This window comes from Panthera leo, chromosome E1 (genome assembly GCF_018350215.1).
Source record: "Panthera leo isolate Ple1 chromosome E1, P.leo_Ple1_pat1.1, whole genome shotgun sequence".
Taxonomy (NCBI): domain Eukaryota; kingdom Metazoa; phylum Chordata; class Mammalia; order Carnivora; family Felidae; genus Panthera; species Panthera leo.
In genome coordinates, this window is record NC_056692.1 from 26,954,065 (window position 1) to 26,974,021 (window position 19,957).

Sequence of the window (19,957 nt, forward strand, 5' to 3'; positions counted from 1 at the left end):
GTACAGAAGGAGGGCAAGAGCAGATACATAGGTATAGAACACCCAATTTTTTTTAATCATAAACCCTATGGTAACCTTTCCCTTACCCAAAAGACTGATCTAATATAATGAAATATATATATAATGAAAAGAGCGCTGGCCTTCAAGTTAGAGGACCTGGATCAGAGTCCCTAAGTATTACACTTTGAGTAAGATGTTTAACCAATCTGATTCTATGTCTTATTTTTAAAATCATAATACAGTTGGGGTGCTTGGCTGGCTCAGTTGGTTAAGTATCAGATTCTTGGTTTTCCCTCAGGTCATAATCTCACTGTTTGTGGGATTGAGCCCTGCACTGGACTCCTTGCTGTCAGTGCAAAGCCTGACTGGGATTCTCTCTCCCTGTCTCTCTGCCCTTCTCCTCTCTCTCTTTTAAAATAAATAAATAAACATTTACAACTAAATAAAAATAAAAATAAAACAAAATAAAATCATAATACAGTTGACCCTTGTACAATATGGGTCTGAACTGTGCAGGGACTACATGTGGATTTTTGACAGTACAGTACTGTAAGTGTATTTTCTCTTCCTTATGATTTTCTTAATAACATTTTCTTCTTCCTAGCTTACTATATTGTAAGAATATTGTATAGAATACATATAAGATACAAAGGCTTCTGGTCAAAAGTAGGCTATTACTGGGGTGCCTGGGTGGCTCGGCAGAGCATCCAACTTCGGCTCAGGTCATGATCTCACAGATCATGGGTTCGAGCCCTACGTCGGGCTTTGCACTAACAGTGAAGTGCCTGCTTTGGATTCTCTGTCTCCATTTCTCTCTGCCCCTCCCCCACCTCTCTCTCTCTCTCTCTCTCTCTCTCAAAAATAAACATTAAAAAAATTTTTTTTAAAAAGTAGGCTATTACTAGTTAAGTCTTCTAGGAGTCAAAATTTACACACGGATTTTCAACTGTGTGGGTATTGACACCCCTAATCCCCATGTCATTCAAGGGTCAACTGTAATCATAAACTTGTTTTACTGCTTTCACAGAGTTGCTTTAGGGATCAAATGAACTGAAAAATATTACAAAATGTTTAATAAACTGTATGTACAATAAAAATGTAAGATACTATTAAAAATAATAACTTGGGGGGGCACTCAGCTGGCTCTGTCAGTGGAGCATGTCAGTGGAGCATGTCGTGATGTCAGGACTGTGAGTTTGAGCTTCACGTTGGGTGTACAGTTTACTTAAGTTAAAAAAATATATAGGCATCCAACTCGGCAAGGAGGAAGTCAAACTTGAGAAAATTCTTTGCAGATGACAGGATACTCTATATGGAAAACCCAAAAGATTCCACCAAAAACCTGCTAGAACTGATCCATGAATTCAGCAAAGTCGCAGGATATAAAATCAATGCACAGAAATCAGCTGCATTTCTAAACACCAATAATGAAGAAGCAGAAAGAGAAATCGAGGAATTGATCCCATTTACAACTGCACCAAAAACCATAAAATACCTAGGAATAAACCTAACCAAAGAGGTGAAAAAGCTATACACTGAAAGCGATAGAAAGCTTATGAGAAATTGAAGAAGACATACTAAAAAATGGAAAAATATTCCATACTCATGGACTGGAAGAACAAATATTGTTAAAATGTTGATACTACCCAAAGCAATCTACATATTCAATGCAATCCCTATCAAAACAATACCAGCATTCTTCTCAGAGCTAGAACAAACAATCCTAAAATTTGTATGGAACCAGAAAAGACCCCGAATAGTAGGCAAAGCAATCCTGAAAAAGAAAACCGAAACTGAAAGCATCACAATTCCAGACTTCAAAGTTGTAATCATCAAGACAGTATGGTATTGGCATAAAACCACTTAGATCAATGCAACAGAATAGAGAATCCAGAAATGGACCCACAAACGTATGGCCAACTAATCTTTGACAAAGCAGGAAAGAATATCCAATGGAATAAAGACAGTCTCTTCAGCAAGTGGTGCTGGGAAAACTGGACAGCAACGTGCAGAAGAATGAACCTGGACCACTTTCTTAACACCATACACAAACATAAACTCAAAATGGATCAAAGACCTAAATGTAAGAAAGGAAGCCATCAAAATCCTCCTGGAGAAAGCAGGCAAAAACTGTTTTGACCTCGGCCACATCAACTTCTTACTCAACATGTCTCCGGAAGCAAGGGAAACAAAAGCAAAAATTAACTACTGGGACCTCATCAAGATAAAAAGCTTCTGCAGAGCAAAGGAAACAATCAGCAAAACTAAAAGGCAACCAACAGAATGGGAGAAGGTATTTGCAAATGACATATCAGATAAAGGGTTAGTATCCAAAATTTATAAAGAACTTACCAAACTCAACACCCAAAAAACAAACCATCCAGTAAAGAAATGGGCAAAAGACATGAATAGAAACTTCTCCAAAGAAGACATCCAGATGGCTAACAGACACATGAAAAAATGCTCAAATCATTATCAGGGAAATACAAATCAAAACCACAATGAGATATCACCTCATACCTGTCAGAATAGCTAAAAGTAACAACTCAGGCAACGACAGTTGTTGGCAAGGATGCAGAGAAAGAGGAAGCCTTTTGCACTGCTGGTGGGAATGTAAACTAGTGCAGCAGCTCTGGAAAATTGTATGGAGGGTCCTCAAAAAATTAAAAATAGAACTACCTTACGACCCAGCAATTGCACCACTAGGTATTTATCCAAAAGACACAGGTATGCTGTTTCCAAGGCGCACATGCACCCCATGCAGCACTATCAACAACAGCCCAAGTATGGAAAGAGCCCAAATGTCCACAACAGAGGAATGGGTAAAGAAGATGTGGTATATATATACAATGGAGTATTACTCAGCGATCAAAAGCAATGAAATCTTGCCATTTGCAACATTGTGGATGGAACTAGAGTGTATAAGTCACAGATTTTTGCTAAGCAAAATCAGTCAGAGAAAGACAAATATATGACTTTACTCATGTGGAATTTAAGATACAAAACAGATGAACATAAGGGAAGGGAAGCAAAAATAATATGGAAACAGGGATGGGACAAAACATAAGAGACTCTTAAATATAGAGAACAAACTGAGGGTTGTTGGAGGGGTTATGGGTGGAGGGATGGGCCAAACGGGCAAGTGGCATTAAGAAAGATACTTGTTGGTGGGGTGCCTAGGTGGTTCAGTCAGTTAAGCGTCTGACTTCAGCTCAGGTCATGATCTCCCAGTCTGTGAGTTCAAGCCCCCCATCAGGCTCTGTGCTGAGAGCTCAAAGCATGGAGCCTGCTTCAGATTCTGTGTCTCCCTCACTCTGCCCCTCTCCCACTCACATTCTGTCTCTGTCTCTCAAAAATGAATAAATGTATTTAAAAAAAAAGAAAAAAAAGGAAGATACTTGTTGAGATAAGCACTGGGTGTTATATGCAGGGGATGAATCACTGGATTCTACTCCTGAAATCATTATTGCACTATATGCTAACTCACTAGGATGCAAATTAAAAAATAATAATAATGAAAAAACAAAAAAAGATGGGGCACCTGGGTGGCTCAGTCAGTTGAACATTTGGCTTTTGATTTTGGCTTAGGTCATGATCCCAGGCTCATGGAATCAAGCCCTGCATTGGGCTCCACACTGAACATGGAGACTACTTGGGAATCTCTCTCTCTCCCTCTGCCCCTCTCCCCAACTTGCATCCATGCTCTCTCTCTTTCTCTTAAAAAAAAAATAAATAAATAAAATAATAATAATAATAATTTGGAAACCAAGCTCAAAATGATAAGGCATGTAAAAGTTCAACTTGTTCTTTATGATATCTGAAACAGGCCTGATAAGTACTAAAGATATAACACATTTCCAGGGCAGAGTCCTCTTTCACTGGCTGAAACTGTCAGTAAAAGTGCCATGTATCCTGAACTCTGTCCTACTAAAGATTCAGTGTATCTGGTGTACACAGGCCTAAGTTCTCTTAAAGGTAAAGCCAGAAGAAAAAAGTCTTGTTTCCTATGTTATCCTTTGTGTAAAAGATTCAACATGAGACAGAAGTCAATTGCAATAATCTAGTGAGCAAATAGCAGTATGTTCCCTATTTTTCTTGAAACTATAGAAAGGAAAATAAACATATTCCTAAAACATTCTAAATTTGGGGGCGCCTGGGTGGCTCAGTCGGTTGAGCATCCAACTTTGGCTCAGGTCATGATCTCACAGCTCATGAGTTCGAGCCCCACGTCAGGCTCTGTGCTGACAGCTCAGGGCCTGGAGCCTGCTTCTGCTTCTGTGTCTCCCTCTCTCTCTGCCCCTAACCCACTCACATTCTGTCTCTGTCTCTCTCAAAAGTAAATAAAAATGTTAAAAAAATAAAAAATAAAAATAAATAAATTTAACTAATTCATATGGAAAGAGCAGGAGGTAGAGAGTAGGAGATTGTTAAAGATTTCTAAAATTAGTAAATAAAATTTATTTAAAAGGTAATGGAAGACTCTTTACTTTGAGGTCCATTCCTTCAAGATTACTAGGATTTCCAGAGAAAAATACTGCAAGGTAATGAGTGGCTGTCTCCACAGGACAATATTCTGCCTCTCTTCCCGATCCCTCCTCTTCTTTTCATTCATTGAAGAAGGGTCTGAAAAACATTAGTGCAGAAGTTAAAAGAGAATGTTCACTTTTCCCAATCACTTTAAAAATTCACCTACTTTCCCATATCACATTTGAAGGACTGCATACAAACCTCAAAAAATAAGCAATGTGATTCACGTTATGATACCTCTGGGTTAGGTGATTCTGCTCTGCTCTGAGGACTATTTTAGCAATTATTGTCAGGACACAAGTTACTTTTCCTGTACACTACTGGGATACTAAGTTAGCCCATCTTCCATGAAAGGTGATTTAGTATCGCATCACAGAGCAAAGTGGTTTAGAGCTCAAAATGGGACAGCAAACTACTTGGTTCCAAATCTTGCCTACAAGTCATGAGACAGCAGGCAAGTTAGTTAACCCTTCTATCTCTCAGTTTTTTCTTTTCTGAAATGAAGATGAACATAGTACTTAACTTCTTTAGGGTCATCACAAAGATTAAATGAGTTAATATATGTGAAGCTCTCAGAAGACTCAGACACTTAGTAAGTGTACAAAGTTATTATCAAAATTACAAATGCATATACCCTATAACCCAATAATCCCATTTCTAAGAATGATTAGGTATGAAGTGATATGTCTTTTGTACAAGTTTATTCAATGCAGTGTTACTTGTCTTGGCAAAAAATTATAAACAACCTAAATGTTAACGGAAGACAGAGGAGTGGTTAAAGTATGTATACTGATACAATGGAATACTAAGCAGCCATAACGAAGACTACAGTTATAGCACAATCTCTAGGAAATACAAAGTTAAAAAATACCACAGGACAGGGCAGTAAGTGTGTCATACTGACATTAATTTTAAATTCCAAGGGGTTAGGCAGCAGGGGAAGAATATATAAATGTACATGCTTATTGAGAGAAAGGAAAGAAAAAAACAACATGCAAAAGCTACTATTGTGAAGTTACTTCACACTAATGTGAAGAGACTATGACATATGCATGCTTATCTCTACATCCTGAAATTTTGGGTGCAATGATATAAAATTTATCAATAATCAGAGTAACCTGAAAGTCAGATAAGTGCTGCAAAATGTGCCCTGCAAGGCAATGTAGTGATCAAAACACAGAAACTACTATTTCAGATAGCTTGCACTTCTTCCAATGTAAGAGAATTTCTATAATAGAATATTACCATGCTGGAATATAATTTGCAGTATGTTTAAGATGTCAAACAACTACAAATCAAGAAGAAAACCATTATAATTAACAGAAGTGAAAAAGCCTTCATTTCCTTTAAACACATGAAGGAAAGTTCCTACTTTAACCATCTATATAAATAAAAGCCATAGTTTCAGGGCTTTCAGGGCCTTTTATTATTTTTTTTAAATATTTGAATAAGTGTTAAATATACTGAAATTTACTACAAATTCCAAATTTGGTTAAAGTATAAATTTATTTGTTGCAAATGAAAATTTTAAAATAAACCCACAATAGGAGCGCCTGAATGGCTCAGTCGGTTAAGCGTCCGACTTCAGCTCAGGTCATGATCTCACGGTCCGTGGGTTCAAGCCCCACATCGGGCTCTGTGCTGACAGCTCAGAGCCTGAAGCCTGCTTCAGATTCTGTGTCTCCCTCTCTCTCTGCCTCTCCCCTGCTCACGCTCTGTCTCCCTCTGTCTTCTTTCAAAAATGAATAAAAAAAATTTAAAATAAAATAAAATAAACTCACAATAATCACATTGACTTTTTGATAATTGTACATTTAGGATTAGTGTAATAAGTAAATTTACAATCTACTTCTAAAGTTACAAAATAGCATGATAACACTGAGCACCAAACAAAGCCAAATAAATACTGACCACAGCATAAGATTAACAAATAATAACCTTGTACCCAGAACACTGGTGATGAAACTATGGCTAGGCTGCTTCTGCTATCACTGTGAAAATTCACCATATAGGCCCGGACCCATAAATTTCATTTACTAAGAGGGGTAAAAAAAGATAATTACTGTAGTCCCCCCCTCATCCGTGGGGGACATGTTCTAAGATGCCCAGTGGATGCCTGAATCCAGAGAGTACTGAATTCTATATATAACTATGTTTTTTCCTATATCTACATAGTTATGCTAAAGTTTATAAATTAGACATAGTAAGATTGACAGCAATAACCAATAATAAAATAATTATAAAAATATAGTTTAATAAAAGTTATATGAATGTAACTCTCTTAAAATATCTTATTGTACTGTCCTTCTTCTTGAGATTATGTGAGATGATAAAATGCTTATGTGATAAGATGAAGTGAAGTGAATGATGTAGGCATTGTGATGTGGCATTAGGCTATTACTGATGTTCTGACAATAGATCATTCTGTTTCTGGACTGCAGTTGGCCATGGGGAACTGAAACTGTGGAAAAACAAAACACAGATAAGAGGCAGGGGGGAATTCTTTAATGTTATATAAAATATATAAGAATCTCACATACTTATCATATATTAACAAAAGACAGTAAATATTAGATATATTTCTATTTTACTCCACTGAAAAGGAGATCATTTAAACCTGTAGATCTTCTCTCTCCAAATCACCATACCTGTGAAGTTTCCATTATATTGTTCCTTGTTCATTGCTACACGTCTCTGGTCACAATTTTTTCCATTCTCTGCCATTTCATAGATCAGTAACTCTTGAGGAGCTAGTAAAGCAAAATAAAATCCAATGACATGTTACATATTTCTGCTTTGCATTTATGACTGAATAAAACTGAGAAACAACATGGTAGTGATATTCTGCATGCTGTTTGAATAATGTGTTTACACTTTCATCTTCTCTTTTATAATCAAGATTTGAATAATTTGTATAGAAACTCTAATAGAAGTAGTAAAAATATAAAAGCCATGTAGTTGTAAACCTTTTCCAGATTAAAACTTGGAGGCAATTTGTCCAAGCAAAATATAAAATACTAGCATCTTCAAATATTGATAAGCTAAAGTCTTTCTAACCCGTAATTTAGTATCATATACACTACCTACTCAAATTTACCAGTCTTTTAGTTCTTTTAGCATTACTAGAAAAAAATGAATATACTATCAAACATGTCAAAAATGTTGATACAGATCAAAGACCAATTTTATTTAGGAAAAAAATTCTACTGAAAAAATAATATGAGCCTAATAAAAGAAAAATCCTAAATGTTTAAGATATGTTAAATGTACTCTTTATATCGTGTTTCATATTACACATGTAGATATATATTTTTACTTTAAATCCCTGTATTACAACATATAAATTGTGCTGACGTGATTATTCTACACAAAAACATCAGATTGCCTATAACTTATCATTCTTTCAGGTATTAGTATGGCAACTCTTTCTACTTAAGAAGCACAGTACGTCAATCAAGTCTGCAATACAGACTCCTTAATACCCTCTGCATGTGCCACGAATCTTGCTAGACCTATATTCAGCTGATTAGAATTTGATATGGTCATGGGTTCAGTCTTCCTATAGTTTGTGAGCTGGGACTATTTTATTCCTTAACTAAAATTCTTTTTTTTCTTTTAAGATTTTAAGTAATCTCTATACCAAACGTGGGGCTCGAACTCACAACCTTGAGATCAAGAGTCACATGCTCTACCCACTCCAGCCAGATGCCCCCTTGACAAAAATTCTAACTATAATTACTGCTCCCCAAATTTATGCTTCATAATGGAAAATAAATGAAATAATATGTATATATAAAAAGACTGGGGGCAACTGGGTGGCTGAGTCAGTTAAGTGTCTGACTTGATTTTCGCCCAGGTCCTGATCTCACGGTTCTTGAGTTTGAGCCCTGCATCGGGCTCTGCGCTGACAGTGCGGAGCCTGCTTGGGATTCTCCCTCTCCTCTCTCTGCCCCTTCCCTGCTCTCTCTCTCTCAACAGATAGATAGACAGACAGACTGAGCAAAGAGCATACATTCATCACTTCAAAAGAAGGTGTCTTAGACACAACCATTTGTGGATATCTTTGTTTTCTTGCCATCATTTCTCAACAAGCAAATAAACATATTAAGAAATGAAGTATAGGATTCAATTAGCACAGATGGATAGCCTGGAGTAGATGATTATAAGATTTAAAGTTTGAAAATCTTGGGGCACCTGGGCGACTCAGTCAGTTAAGTGTCCAACTTTGGCTCAGGACATAATCTCGTGGTTTGTGAGTTTGAGCACTGCATCGGGCTCTGTGCTGACAGCTCAGAGCCTGGAGCCTGTTTCGGATTCTGTCTCCCTCTCTCCCTCAAAAATTAATAAACATTAAAAAATAAAAATAAAAATAAAATAAAAAAATAAAGTTTGAAGATCTGGATTTGCATCACAGATTTGCCACTAACTAGTGGTATGATCTTAAGCAAGTCTCATTTTTTCTAGATATCGATTTTCTTGTTTAATGTGTTTATTTTTAGATTTTATTTCAAAGTCATCTCTACACCCAACATGGGCCTTGAACTCATAACATCAAGATCAAGAGACACATGCTCTACCAACTGAGCCAGCCAGGCGACCCTCAATCTTGATTTTATGATCTACAAAATGAGAACAAAAATTCTCACTGTCACAGGATCACTAAGGATGAAATAGTGTGTGTATGTGTATTTGGGCATGCACACCTGTGTATAACCACATCAAAAGGATAGGAGGTACATGAACCAGTAAACTGACTATACTTTAGAAACTACAGGGGCGCCTGGGTGGCTCAGTCGGTTGAGTGTCCAACTTCAGCTCAGGTCATGATCTCACGGTCTGTGGGTTCAAGTCCCATGTCAGGCTCTGTGCTGATAGCTCAGAGCCCGGAGCCTGTTTCGGATTCTGTGTCTCCCTCTCTCTCTGCCCCTCTCCTGCTCATGCTCTACCTCTCTCTCTCTCTCTCTCTCTCTCAAAAATAAATAAACATTTAAAAAAAAAAAAGAAAAGAAACTACATGCTTCACTGCTACCATTCAGTGATGTCAGTATCTTTCATTAAGTGCTCATTTAAAAAATTCTGGGATCTGTACCAGGCTCTGGAGACATAAATATGAATAAAACAAGGTCTTTGTCCTCCAGAGGGTCCTTCTTTCTTTTTTTTTTTAACTTAAAAAAATTTTTTTATATAGTTATTTTGCAGGGGAGTGGCAGAGAGAGAGGAGGAGAGAGAATCCCAAGCAGGCTCCACACTGCCAGCATGAGATCATGACCCAAGCTGAAACCATGTGGGAAGCTCAACTGACTGAGCCATCCAGGCACTCCGAGGGTCCTTCCTTCTGGTAGGGAAGCCAGATGAGCACAGGACTTCACTTAAAATGAAACAGATATATAGTATCCAACCTAGTGGGAAGAAAACAGGTTTTAGAGTCTAACAGAACTGGATTGAAACTCAAACTTCACAAGTATCTACTCCATGAATTGGACAAATTTCTAAATCTCTCTAAACATCAGTTTCTTTAACCTGTAAAATAGAGGTAACATGACACGTATCAAAGGTTTACTGTGAGAATTAAACAAGGTAATGTGTATAAAATAATAATATATTGTCTTACCTTTTATATGAACTCAATATATACTAGCTACAATGATAAGGAGGAAGAAAGTACAGGACAAAATATGGGAGTTCAGAGGACAGTACATTCAGAAGAGTTCATAAAAGCTGGAAGTTTGATTCTGCGAACTTAAGTCATACTTACATGAAGGTGTTTTCAAAAGACAATATAAATATAGCCAAGCAATTAAAAGGACACAGAAAAATGAATGAAGTTATTCTGTGGAATTCTCTAAGACCAGAGCATCATAATAGGTTCACAAAATGTAACTCTATTCCACAAATCATGCTTTCTGGGCTTTATTAATAAAATTAACTGAGGATGTTTGAAATGGACCATATAATAAAGGAGTTTTGGATCTTCTATCTTCTAATCATTTAACTAGAAGCCATACTATAAATACTTAAAACCACATATGTTCATATTCAGCCAAAATCTGTAGGCAATTCATTTCATAGATGAACAGCCATTTACCTACATCACAATAAATAACATGTAATTAATTTGCGACAAAAAGATTAACAAGTCACAAAAGGGCATGTGCACTGTGAAGAAAAGATTCTAAAACTTGCCCTCCAGCCAAACAATGTGATAATTGAACTCATTTCCCCAGCTTTACTCTTTCCTGTAGTAATCATCTTTAAGAGATAAAAGTTTATCCAAAACAATTTGAGTTCATTGGAGTACTTACTTATAATAATGGTATTATGCAATTATTTGAAGATGTTTTTAAAGATATTGCAACAGGAATTTTCATTTGAGCAAATAATGTGTTCTTACACAATACGCTACAAAAGAAAACAGCTTACTGACATTTCCTACTCAAAAAATTCTCTAGAAAACAAAATAGTCTGGAATTTTGTTTTGTAAGAAATAACCAAAGGAACTAAGTTATTTTCTTTTCATCAGTATACTTCTTACAAACAAAATAAGTTCATAGTTTTAAAAACAACTTTTAAAAACCATTTGCCATTCCCCAAAGAACTATAAAGCAAAACATGCAAAAAACTACCTGTGTTCTAAACAACTAAGCTTATAAAAGTATCAAAATTTTTGCATTTTAACCATTTTTGAAAATATTTTACACTACTGTCTTTTAAAATTCCCTTGAAATATTTTTGTCCCCATCTTCCTCAATCATAAGTCAGTGACAAACCTAGAGGTAGGATCCAGATACAAGGTGGTCTCAATAATACCAGGGAGTACACTGACCTATGGTAAGACACCCCCAAGTCCCAAAACTAAATTCTTCTAAGAATTTTGAAAGAGACAAGCTCAATCTATGGAAGGAAATAAGATATTCTAAGAGCTGGTCCATAAATGTGACTTAAGAGTTGAAGGCTCGGGGTGCCTGGGTGGCTCAGTCAATTAAGCATCTGACTCTTGATTTCGGCTCGAGTCATGATCTCACAGTTTGTGAGTTCAAGCCCTGTGTCAGGCTCTGCACTGACAGTGTAGAGCCTGCTTGGGATTCTCTCTCTCCCTCTCTGCTCCTCCCCCACTCGCGCACACACGCATTCTCTCTCTCTCAAAAACAAATATTTTTTAAAAAGTGTACACTTAACTGAGCCACCCAGGCATCCCAAGAATGAGACTGTTAAACTCTAAAGGTCTATGGCTAGGATGAGAAGACAGAAATAGGAAAGAAGCATAACTCAAACATCAAATAATAATTTTCATTGTAAAGATACAAGAAATGTATCTTCTTGTATCTTCTAGATAAAAGAAATGCCTTAAAATGTTGTAACTAGCAGATTTTCAATCTGAAAATGCTGAAGCATTTAAAATAAAAGGTTGAGGGGTGCCTGGGTGGTTCAGTCAGTTAAGCATCCCATTTCAGCTCAGATCATGATCTCACGACTCGTGGATTTGAGCCCTATGTTGGGCTCTGTGCTGACAGCTCAGAGCCTAAAGCCTGCTTTGGATTCTGTGTCTCCCTCTTTCTCTGCTCCTCCCCACCCTCTCAAAAATAAATAAAAATTTTAAAATAAAAAAATAAATCAAAGGTTGATATTAAAATATGTGGGGTCTTCTGTTTCTGTCAGAAGTGCTGAGAAAATGCTGCTAAAATCAGCTCACAAAGGTTCTTTGTAGGTTGTACATCTACTGCTAAGACTATAATACTCCATTCGTTTTAAACATTAGCTGCTCTTGTAATGCAAAAACAATGTGAAACTAAGTTACTCTGAGTTCCCTAAAGCAAAACAAAAAACACTTAAGGATGACATGAAAATAGCAACTCCCAGAGTAATATGAGTTAGTGTGTAGAATTTAACAAGATGAAAAGGAAAAGAAAATAAGAGTGATGAAGCCATTGACTCTAATTTTCTTGGCCACTGTATTCCAAGATAAAATGAACACACTTCCTTGTAAGAAAACCATTTATTCAAATGATTCTACTTTCTCACAAAAATATTAAGTCGGCTTTCTCAATAATGTACACCGTTCTTCATACAAGGCATGCAAAGACAGCCAATTAAATATTGTATTTCAACCTGAATATATTTCAGTAATCTTTCTTGCTTTGAGAAGCATGTAGGTACTTAATTGGACTATTTAGTACATTCATTCACAGACTACTTCAAAATAGCTATAGATTTCTCTACAACTGTGAAGATAAAGCAATTGCAATTTATTATTGGAAACTTAATAAATAATCTAAGTAAAGGGTAATAAATATATCTTGATCAGTGAGGCTTTGATACAGTTTTCCACTTGTGCAAGGGTAAAAAGCCAAAGCTAATCCAAACACCATGAACAATATCAGTGACTACTGGATCATCTGACTATAAGAGCCAGAGATCATCACATGGCTGTGGCAGTGTAAAAGTGTGTTCTCTGAAAATTCATTATTTGAATAAGAATGTATGAAAAAAAAATCCTTGAATCCTTTGGAACTTTCTAAAGTCTTGAAGAATTAGACAAATTAAAAACTCAAAATATGCTAAGCAAAATAAGTCAATCAGAGAAGACAAATACCATATGATTTCACTCATACATGGAATTTAAGAAACAGAACAGATGAACATATGAAAGGGGGGGGGTGGAGAAAAGAAGGAAACAAATCACAAGAGACTCTTGATAGAGAACAAACTATGGGGTTGACAGAGGGAGGTATGTGGGAGGTGGGCTAGATGGGTGATGGGTACTAAGGGGATCACTTATTTGGTTAGCCCTGGGTGTTGTGTGTAAGTGATGAGCCACTGAATTCTGTTCCCGAAATCAATATGGCACTGTATGCTAACTAAAATTTAAATTTAAAAAAGGGGAAAAAAATAAAACAAACAAACATAAATAAAGCCCCAAGTTAGGATACAAATTAAATGCATTCAAAACTTCAATATATCTCCCAATAATGGGTTAGCAGTTTATGAGAGTATATATTTATGGCCTAAAAGGTCCATCAACCTAACTTAGTGAAGTGTAAAATACATTAAACTTGTCACAGTCTTCTAATTGTTGAAAAGGTCACTGCTCCAGATCTATTTATCTTGAGAGCACAGGAGGGGCAGAGAGAGAGGGAGTGAGAGAGAATCCCAAGCAGGCTCCACACTGTCAACACAGAACCTGCAGATCTAATTTTTAATTAAATAAAATTTTAAATATTAAAAAAAATTTTTTTAATGTTTATTTCTGAGAGAGAGAAACACAGAGTGCGAGTGTGGGAGCAGCAGAGAGAGAGGGAGACAGAATCTGAAGCAGGCTCCAGGCTCTGAGCTGTCAGCACAGAGCCTGATATGGGGCTTGAACTCACAAATGGTGAGATCATGATCTGAGCCGAAGTCAGAGGCTTAACTGACTGAACCACCCAGGCACCCCCAAGAATCCATATTTTAAAAAGATACAACCTGGAGGACATTTTACGGACCCCCTTCTTCAGAGTTTGATAGGTTTGGGGGGATTGTTTATCTCTCACTTCCAATATGTAAAAAAATAATTTTATGTTTCTTTGTGTAAAAACGTGACTTTATTTCAATGCAGAAAATATATAACTTATAAAATCACAGCTTGAAAAATCCCATTTCTCATTTTCTCTCAATCTACTAAATATTCATTCAGTTTTTCTTAATCAGTGCAATTTCAGCAAAACATTTTCACCAAAAAGATGGGGGAGTAAGATCAAGAATTAAAACAGTAGGGGCACCTGGATGGCTCAGTTGGTTAAGAGTTCAACTCTTGGTTTCAGCTCAAGTCATGATCTCGCAGTTTGTGGGTGAAGCCCTGCATCTGGCTCTGTGCTGACAGTGTGGAGCCCGCTTGGGATTCTTTCTCTGCTCCTGCCCTGCTTGTGTGTGCTCTCTCTCTCTCTCCCAAAGTAAATAAACTTAAAAAAAATTAAACCAGCAAAACGAGTAACATTCCAGAGCTGGGAGATTCAGCTAACTGTAAGACCTTGGGAATGTTACTCTCAATCTCTGATTCTCTTTCCTCAACCAATTATCAGACACATAAATTACTGCCATAATTTTCTTTCTATTCTAATAGTCTAAGAATTCTACCCGACCCAAGGCCAGAGTTTGGATTTATGCAACAATACCTACTCTGTATAATGATTTATCGTTTACATATAGATTAGTTAATCTGATGCTAACAAACCTGTGTAGGGAACAGTTATTTTTATTCCTGCCTTCTACAAATGAGAAACTCTGGGCTCAAAGGCTCTAAATAGCAATTCAGCAGCATATAAATGGCAAAGTGAGAGTTCAACCTCATGTTTCCAACTCCAAATTCAACATTTCTTCTACTACACAGTCTTTGTGAGAGTGCTTTCAATTCTTTTTTTTTTTTTAATTTTTTTTATTTTTAACATTTATTCATTTTTGAGACAGAGAGAGAGCATGAACAGGGGAGGGTCAGAGAAAGAGGGAGACACAGAATCTGAAAACAGGCTCCAGGCTCTGAGCTGTCAGCACAGAGCCCGACGCGGGGCTCGAACTCACGGGCCACGAGATCATGACCTGAGCCGAAGTCGGCCGCTTAACCGACTGAGCCACCCAGGTGCCCCAGAGTGCTTTCATTTCTTATCAAGAAATTCTGGAGTCATAGAAAAAAAATGATAATAAAGTAGTCCCAAAGGTTTAGCATGTTATGGTATTTACAAAACATTCCCCATTAGCAGAATTAAGAGAACACTCATCTCTGTTGATTCTCACAAACAGACAAATAAAGGCCTGTCATCAAAATCAGATTTCACCTTTGCTTCTTTTAGTAATTCCTTTGTGGGTTTCTTACTGTTTGTGTATTTCTGACAAAATTTTAAATTCAGATTGCTAAACAGACTCCTTACTTTATTGCCCCTAAATACTTGGGGTTTATAAACTAGCCTATATAAGTCATTAATATGAAAATAAGTTAGGGGTGCCTGGGTGGCTCAGTCAGTTGAGCGTCCGACTTTGGCTCAGGTCATGATCTCACAGCTCGTGGATTCAAGCCCCACATCGGGCTCTGTGCTGACAGCTCAGAGCCTGGAGCCTGCTTTAGATTCTGTGTCTCCCTCTCTCTGCCCCTCTCCCTATTCTCTCTCTCTCTCTCTCTCTCTCTCTCTCAATAATAAACATTAAAAAAAATTCAACGAGAGAAAGTTACATCACAGAATACTTGCAAATGACAAAAATACACATTTCAAATTATTTGAATCAAAATGAAGGATTTGATCCAGATAATTTCAAACTTTATGACCTATGAAACAGAATTTTTTTTATTACCCATTGTTTGGAAAAATACTAGAACTTGTTATATGTTATCCATGCATCAAAATAGTAGTAATGTCCCCACTACACCTATTAAGATGGGTAAATGGAAATAACTGTTGGTATTTTTTGGTCATTCAACATTAAAGAGACAGAATTTCCTACAGCATTTTCTACATTGAATTGTCATTCTTTGCCCACTTTAAAGGCTATTTTGTGTTTCATTTTCTCTTAAATATTAAATAGCTTCCTGATAATAATCATCTAGGGACCTTCACTTCTATCTTAGGAAAATTTGAACCTACTGAGTAGGTAAATTATGGTGTCATTATATGTATCGATGAATTCTTAGCACCCACATGCCTTCAAGATAGGGTTTCATAAAATAACAAAATAATATACGTGCAAAAATATAAACTTTTCAGTAACATTTACTATATGAAGTCAGGTACATGCACTAGGAATTTTGAGGGTTCCTTCTTCTCTATAGAAACTACACGCTAAATTGGACAAATTCTTTGAGACATCACTGGTTTCACAAAGGGAAGAGGCAGTCTCCAAGGTCCCTTCCATCCCTTCAAAAAATAAGTAAACTATACAACAGACCTACAGAGACTGAATGGTCTAAGAGCTAGGGTACTTGTGAAGCAGAGTGGGAACAGAAGAAAACCTGAGCAGTAGGAAAGAAACTGAGAAGAGCAACTGGCAATTGAGAGGGCTTAGGCTACCCTGAGAAGCTTCCTACAGCAACATCCCTGTAGAAAGACTGAACTTTGGAGATGAGAAGCTATACTTGTGACTTCCTCTTTGGGCAGAAACCCATGAAGAAAAACAGAATGTCACCCCAAAATATGCCACTTAGGCATATTGATTCCTTTGAATTAAAGGTACTTTTAAGAAATGGCAGGTACAAGAAGGACACTTTGACTTTCTTTTTTCTTCCTGACAGCGGGAAATAAAACTCCCAGGTAAAAGCCCCCCCCCACCCCCACCCCCGGCCGTACCAGGAGGAAGACATTCTTAACATAGAGACGGGAAACCTGGGGCTGACAAATCCGTACAAACAAACTGTATTAAATTAACCCTTATCTTTCTAGTTATTTCTTCACCATTTACTAGAATAAACTTCTTTGTCTTGTCAATTCTTCACAAATTTATTGTTTCTTGATCTAAAAGGTATAAAAGTTTCCTGCTCTGGTCACTTCTTTGGGTCTTCATTCTCTTGTGAAGGTTCCCATTTACATGTTAAAAAATTAGTAAAGTTTGTATGATTTTCTCCTACTGTCTTTTTTTTTTAATATTTATTTATTTTTGAGAGAGAGAGAATGAACAGGGGAGGGGCAAACAGAGAGGGAGACAGAGAATTGGAAGCGGGCTCTGTGCTGACAGCAGAGGGCCCAATGTGGGGCTCAAACCCATGAACCGTGAGATCATGACCTGAGCTGAAGTCCCACGAACCGTGAGATCATGACCGACTGAGCCATCCAGACGCCCCTACAAATGTATTTTATATCAGTTTAATCCCTAGGCCCAGCAAGAGACTCAAAGAGGATAGAGAATATTTCTTCTGCTACAACCCCAAGCACTACTGATGTAGTCCCAAATCAGAGGTGCCTTTCTAGCTTTAAGCAGAGGCAGAAGTAAACCCTCTTTGTAAATTAGGTTTGCTGGACTCCAACAGAGTAAGATCAATCAATAAACTCACAGAAGTACCAGAAAACAAGCCATTATCAATACAGACACCTCCAACTGCTCTACCAATCCTCTACCCCTTCAGAACAAGAACAACAGGTACTAGAGATTCAGGTGCAGGGTAAATATATTATAGAATAGTTATGTATAAAATGTTTACTGAACAAAGGATGCAATTACAAAAATGAGCACACAATACAAACTACCCCAACTAAATAGATTTGAAGGAAAGAAAAGTAAATGGAAATTCTAAAAGTAATAAGTGCTGAAATTAAAAGCCAATGGATAAAATGCACGGGTCAAACACAGATTAATTGGATGAGCTATCCAGGGAATTTATTAAGGACGCAGCAAAGATGGAAAATATAAGCAAATAAGAGACACAGAAGACAGAATGAGAAGGTCTATCATTTGTTTAATTGCAAACTCAGAAGAATATAAAAATTAGGAGAAATGTAAATTCAAAAAATAAAGACCTAAAATTTCCAAAACTGAGCCCATCAATCTAGGAAGTACAATATATCCCAAGTAGAACAAATAAAAATAAGTCTTAACCAGAAACACTGCAATCAAATTGCAGAACACTAATGTAAGTCTTGATCTTGAAAAAAGTCAAAAAGGACAAATTGTTAAGAAATGGAAGAACGGTTAGAATGGAAGCAGAACTCTCAACAGCAACAATGAAAGCCATGAAATAATGGAATAATATCAGAGTTTTTGAGATAAAATAGCTAGTCTAGACTTGTGTGCCCAATAAAATAAAGACATTAATGGTAGGCAATAAATAAGGGTGTTTAACCAAGTATTGTATAAAATAATAAAAGTGTCTGTGACAATAATTTTAAAAAGAAAGTTGGATAATGGTATATAAATATGGAAGAGAAAGATGAGATCTAATGTGTTCTAAAGTTTGGGAGCTTCAAAATAGTGCTTGATAGAAAGAAGTCCGAATAGTCCAAATATGTCAATAATCAAAATAAACATAAACAGATTAAACTTATCATTTTAGGGGTACCTGGGTGGCTCAGTTGGTTAAGTGGCTGACTCTTCATTTCAGCTCAGGTCATGATCTCATGGTTTATGAGTTCAAGCCCTGTGTGGGGCTCTGCGCTGACAGTGTGGAGCCTGCTTGGTATTCTCTCTCCACCCCTCCCCTGTGTGTGCACGTGTGTGTGCACTCTCTCTCAAAAACAAATATTTTTTTTTAAAGGGTTCTCAATTGTTTAAAAAACTATCAAATCGCTTTAAAAAGATTGCAAACTGTATTTTTTAAAAATCCATGCTTTTTTATAAGGACACAGAAAGGCTGAAAATAAGACGAAAGACAAAAGTCATTATTAGGGACACAGAACATAATAATAAAAGTTTCAATTCACCAGGAAAATATAATAATTCTAAATTTGAAAGCACTAATACAATATAGCAGCAAAATTTATAATAGGGGCACATGAGTGGCTCAGTTGGTTAAGCACTGGACAAGCCCTGTATCAGGTTCCACGCTAACGGTATAGAGTCTGCCTGAAATTCTCTCTCTCCCTTTCTCGCTCAGTAATAAATAAACTTAAAAAAATTTATAACATAAAAATACATGGAGAAATGGATAAATCCAACACTATATTTGTAGATTTAAAAAGAACTGTTACTGATATTTCAAGCAAAGAAAAATATTTAGTGAAGATAAAAGATTTGAACAATACAATTAAGAAATAAAATGTTGGGGGGCACCTGGGTGGCTCGGTCAGTTAAGCATCCAACTTTGGTTCAGGTCATGATTTCACAGTTCGTGAGGTCAGGTTCTTCACTGACAGCTCGGAGCCTGGAGTCTGCTTTGCATTCTGTCTCCCTCTCTTGCTCTGCCCCTCCCCAACTTGTGCACTCTCTCTCAAAAATAAACATTGAAAAAAAGGCAGCAGTCAGTAGAATTACAGAGAAAGAAATGTTAAAAACAATAATAAAGGGTAGGAATGGATATATATAAGATTCAGCATCTAATGTCAGAGAATATGAATTTTTAAACCCACTTATCTTGATTAAGTCAAGAGACCAGTCTCAACATATTCCAAAGAATGGGCATCAGGGACCACATTCTCTGATAATTCAGAAATTGTGCCAAACTTTAGTAACAAAAATATAAAATTTATACACACTCAGAAGCTAATGCACAGTTTTAAATAACTCATGGGTCAAAATAAGAGAAAACTGAAAAATGCTCAGAACTACTGGAACTAAAAAATGAATTTGGTAAGGTCACAGGTGTAAAAACCAACTATTATATACCTGGAATAAAAAATTAGAAATTTAAATTTAAAAATTTTACAGAGCACCTGGGTGGCTCAGTTGGTTAAGCGTCTGACTTCGGCTTGGGTCATGATCTCTCAGTCTGTGAGTTTGAGCCCTGCATCAAATTCATCAAAGCCCTGCTTTGTGCTGACAGCTC

The 19,957-nt window shown here is 36.7% G+C and overlaps 2 protein-coding genes across 5 annotated transcripts in view; one reads left to right on the forward strand and one right to left on the reverse strand.

The window, feature by feature from the left end:
• Window positions 1–19,957, reverse strand: part of VMP1 (vacuole membrane protein 1) — a 127,161-nt gene that overhangs the window by 96,248 nt on the left and 10,956 nt on the right. The window contains exons 1-3 of one of the 2 annotated variants that reach the window (XM_042915711.1): window positions 19,246–19,264; window positions 7,176–7,277; window positions 4,488–4,623 (exon numbers count right to left, since the gene is read on the reverse strand). In XM_042915711.1, the coding sequence (XP_042771645.1) occupies window positions 4,488–4,623; window positions 7,176–7,251 (212 nt within the window). In that variant the 5' untranslated portion in view covers window positions 7,252–7,277; window positions 19,246–19,264. Of the gene's footprint in view, window positions 1–4,487; window positions 4,624–7,175; window positions 7,278–19,245; window positions 19,265–19,957 lie in introns of those variants that run through there. The other variant, XM_042915710.1, reaches the window with a different exon arrangement.
• The window catches only part of PTRH2 (peptidyl-tRNA hydrolase 2), a 57,938-nt gene that overhangs the window by 19,145 nt on the left and 18,836 nt on the right, over window positions 1–19,957 (forward strand). The gene's annotated exons all lie outside the window — the stretch shown is intronic.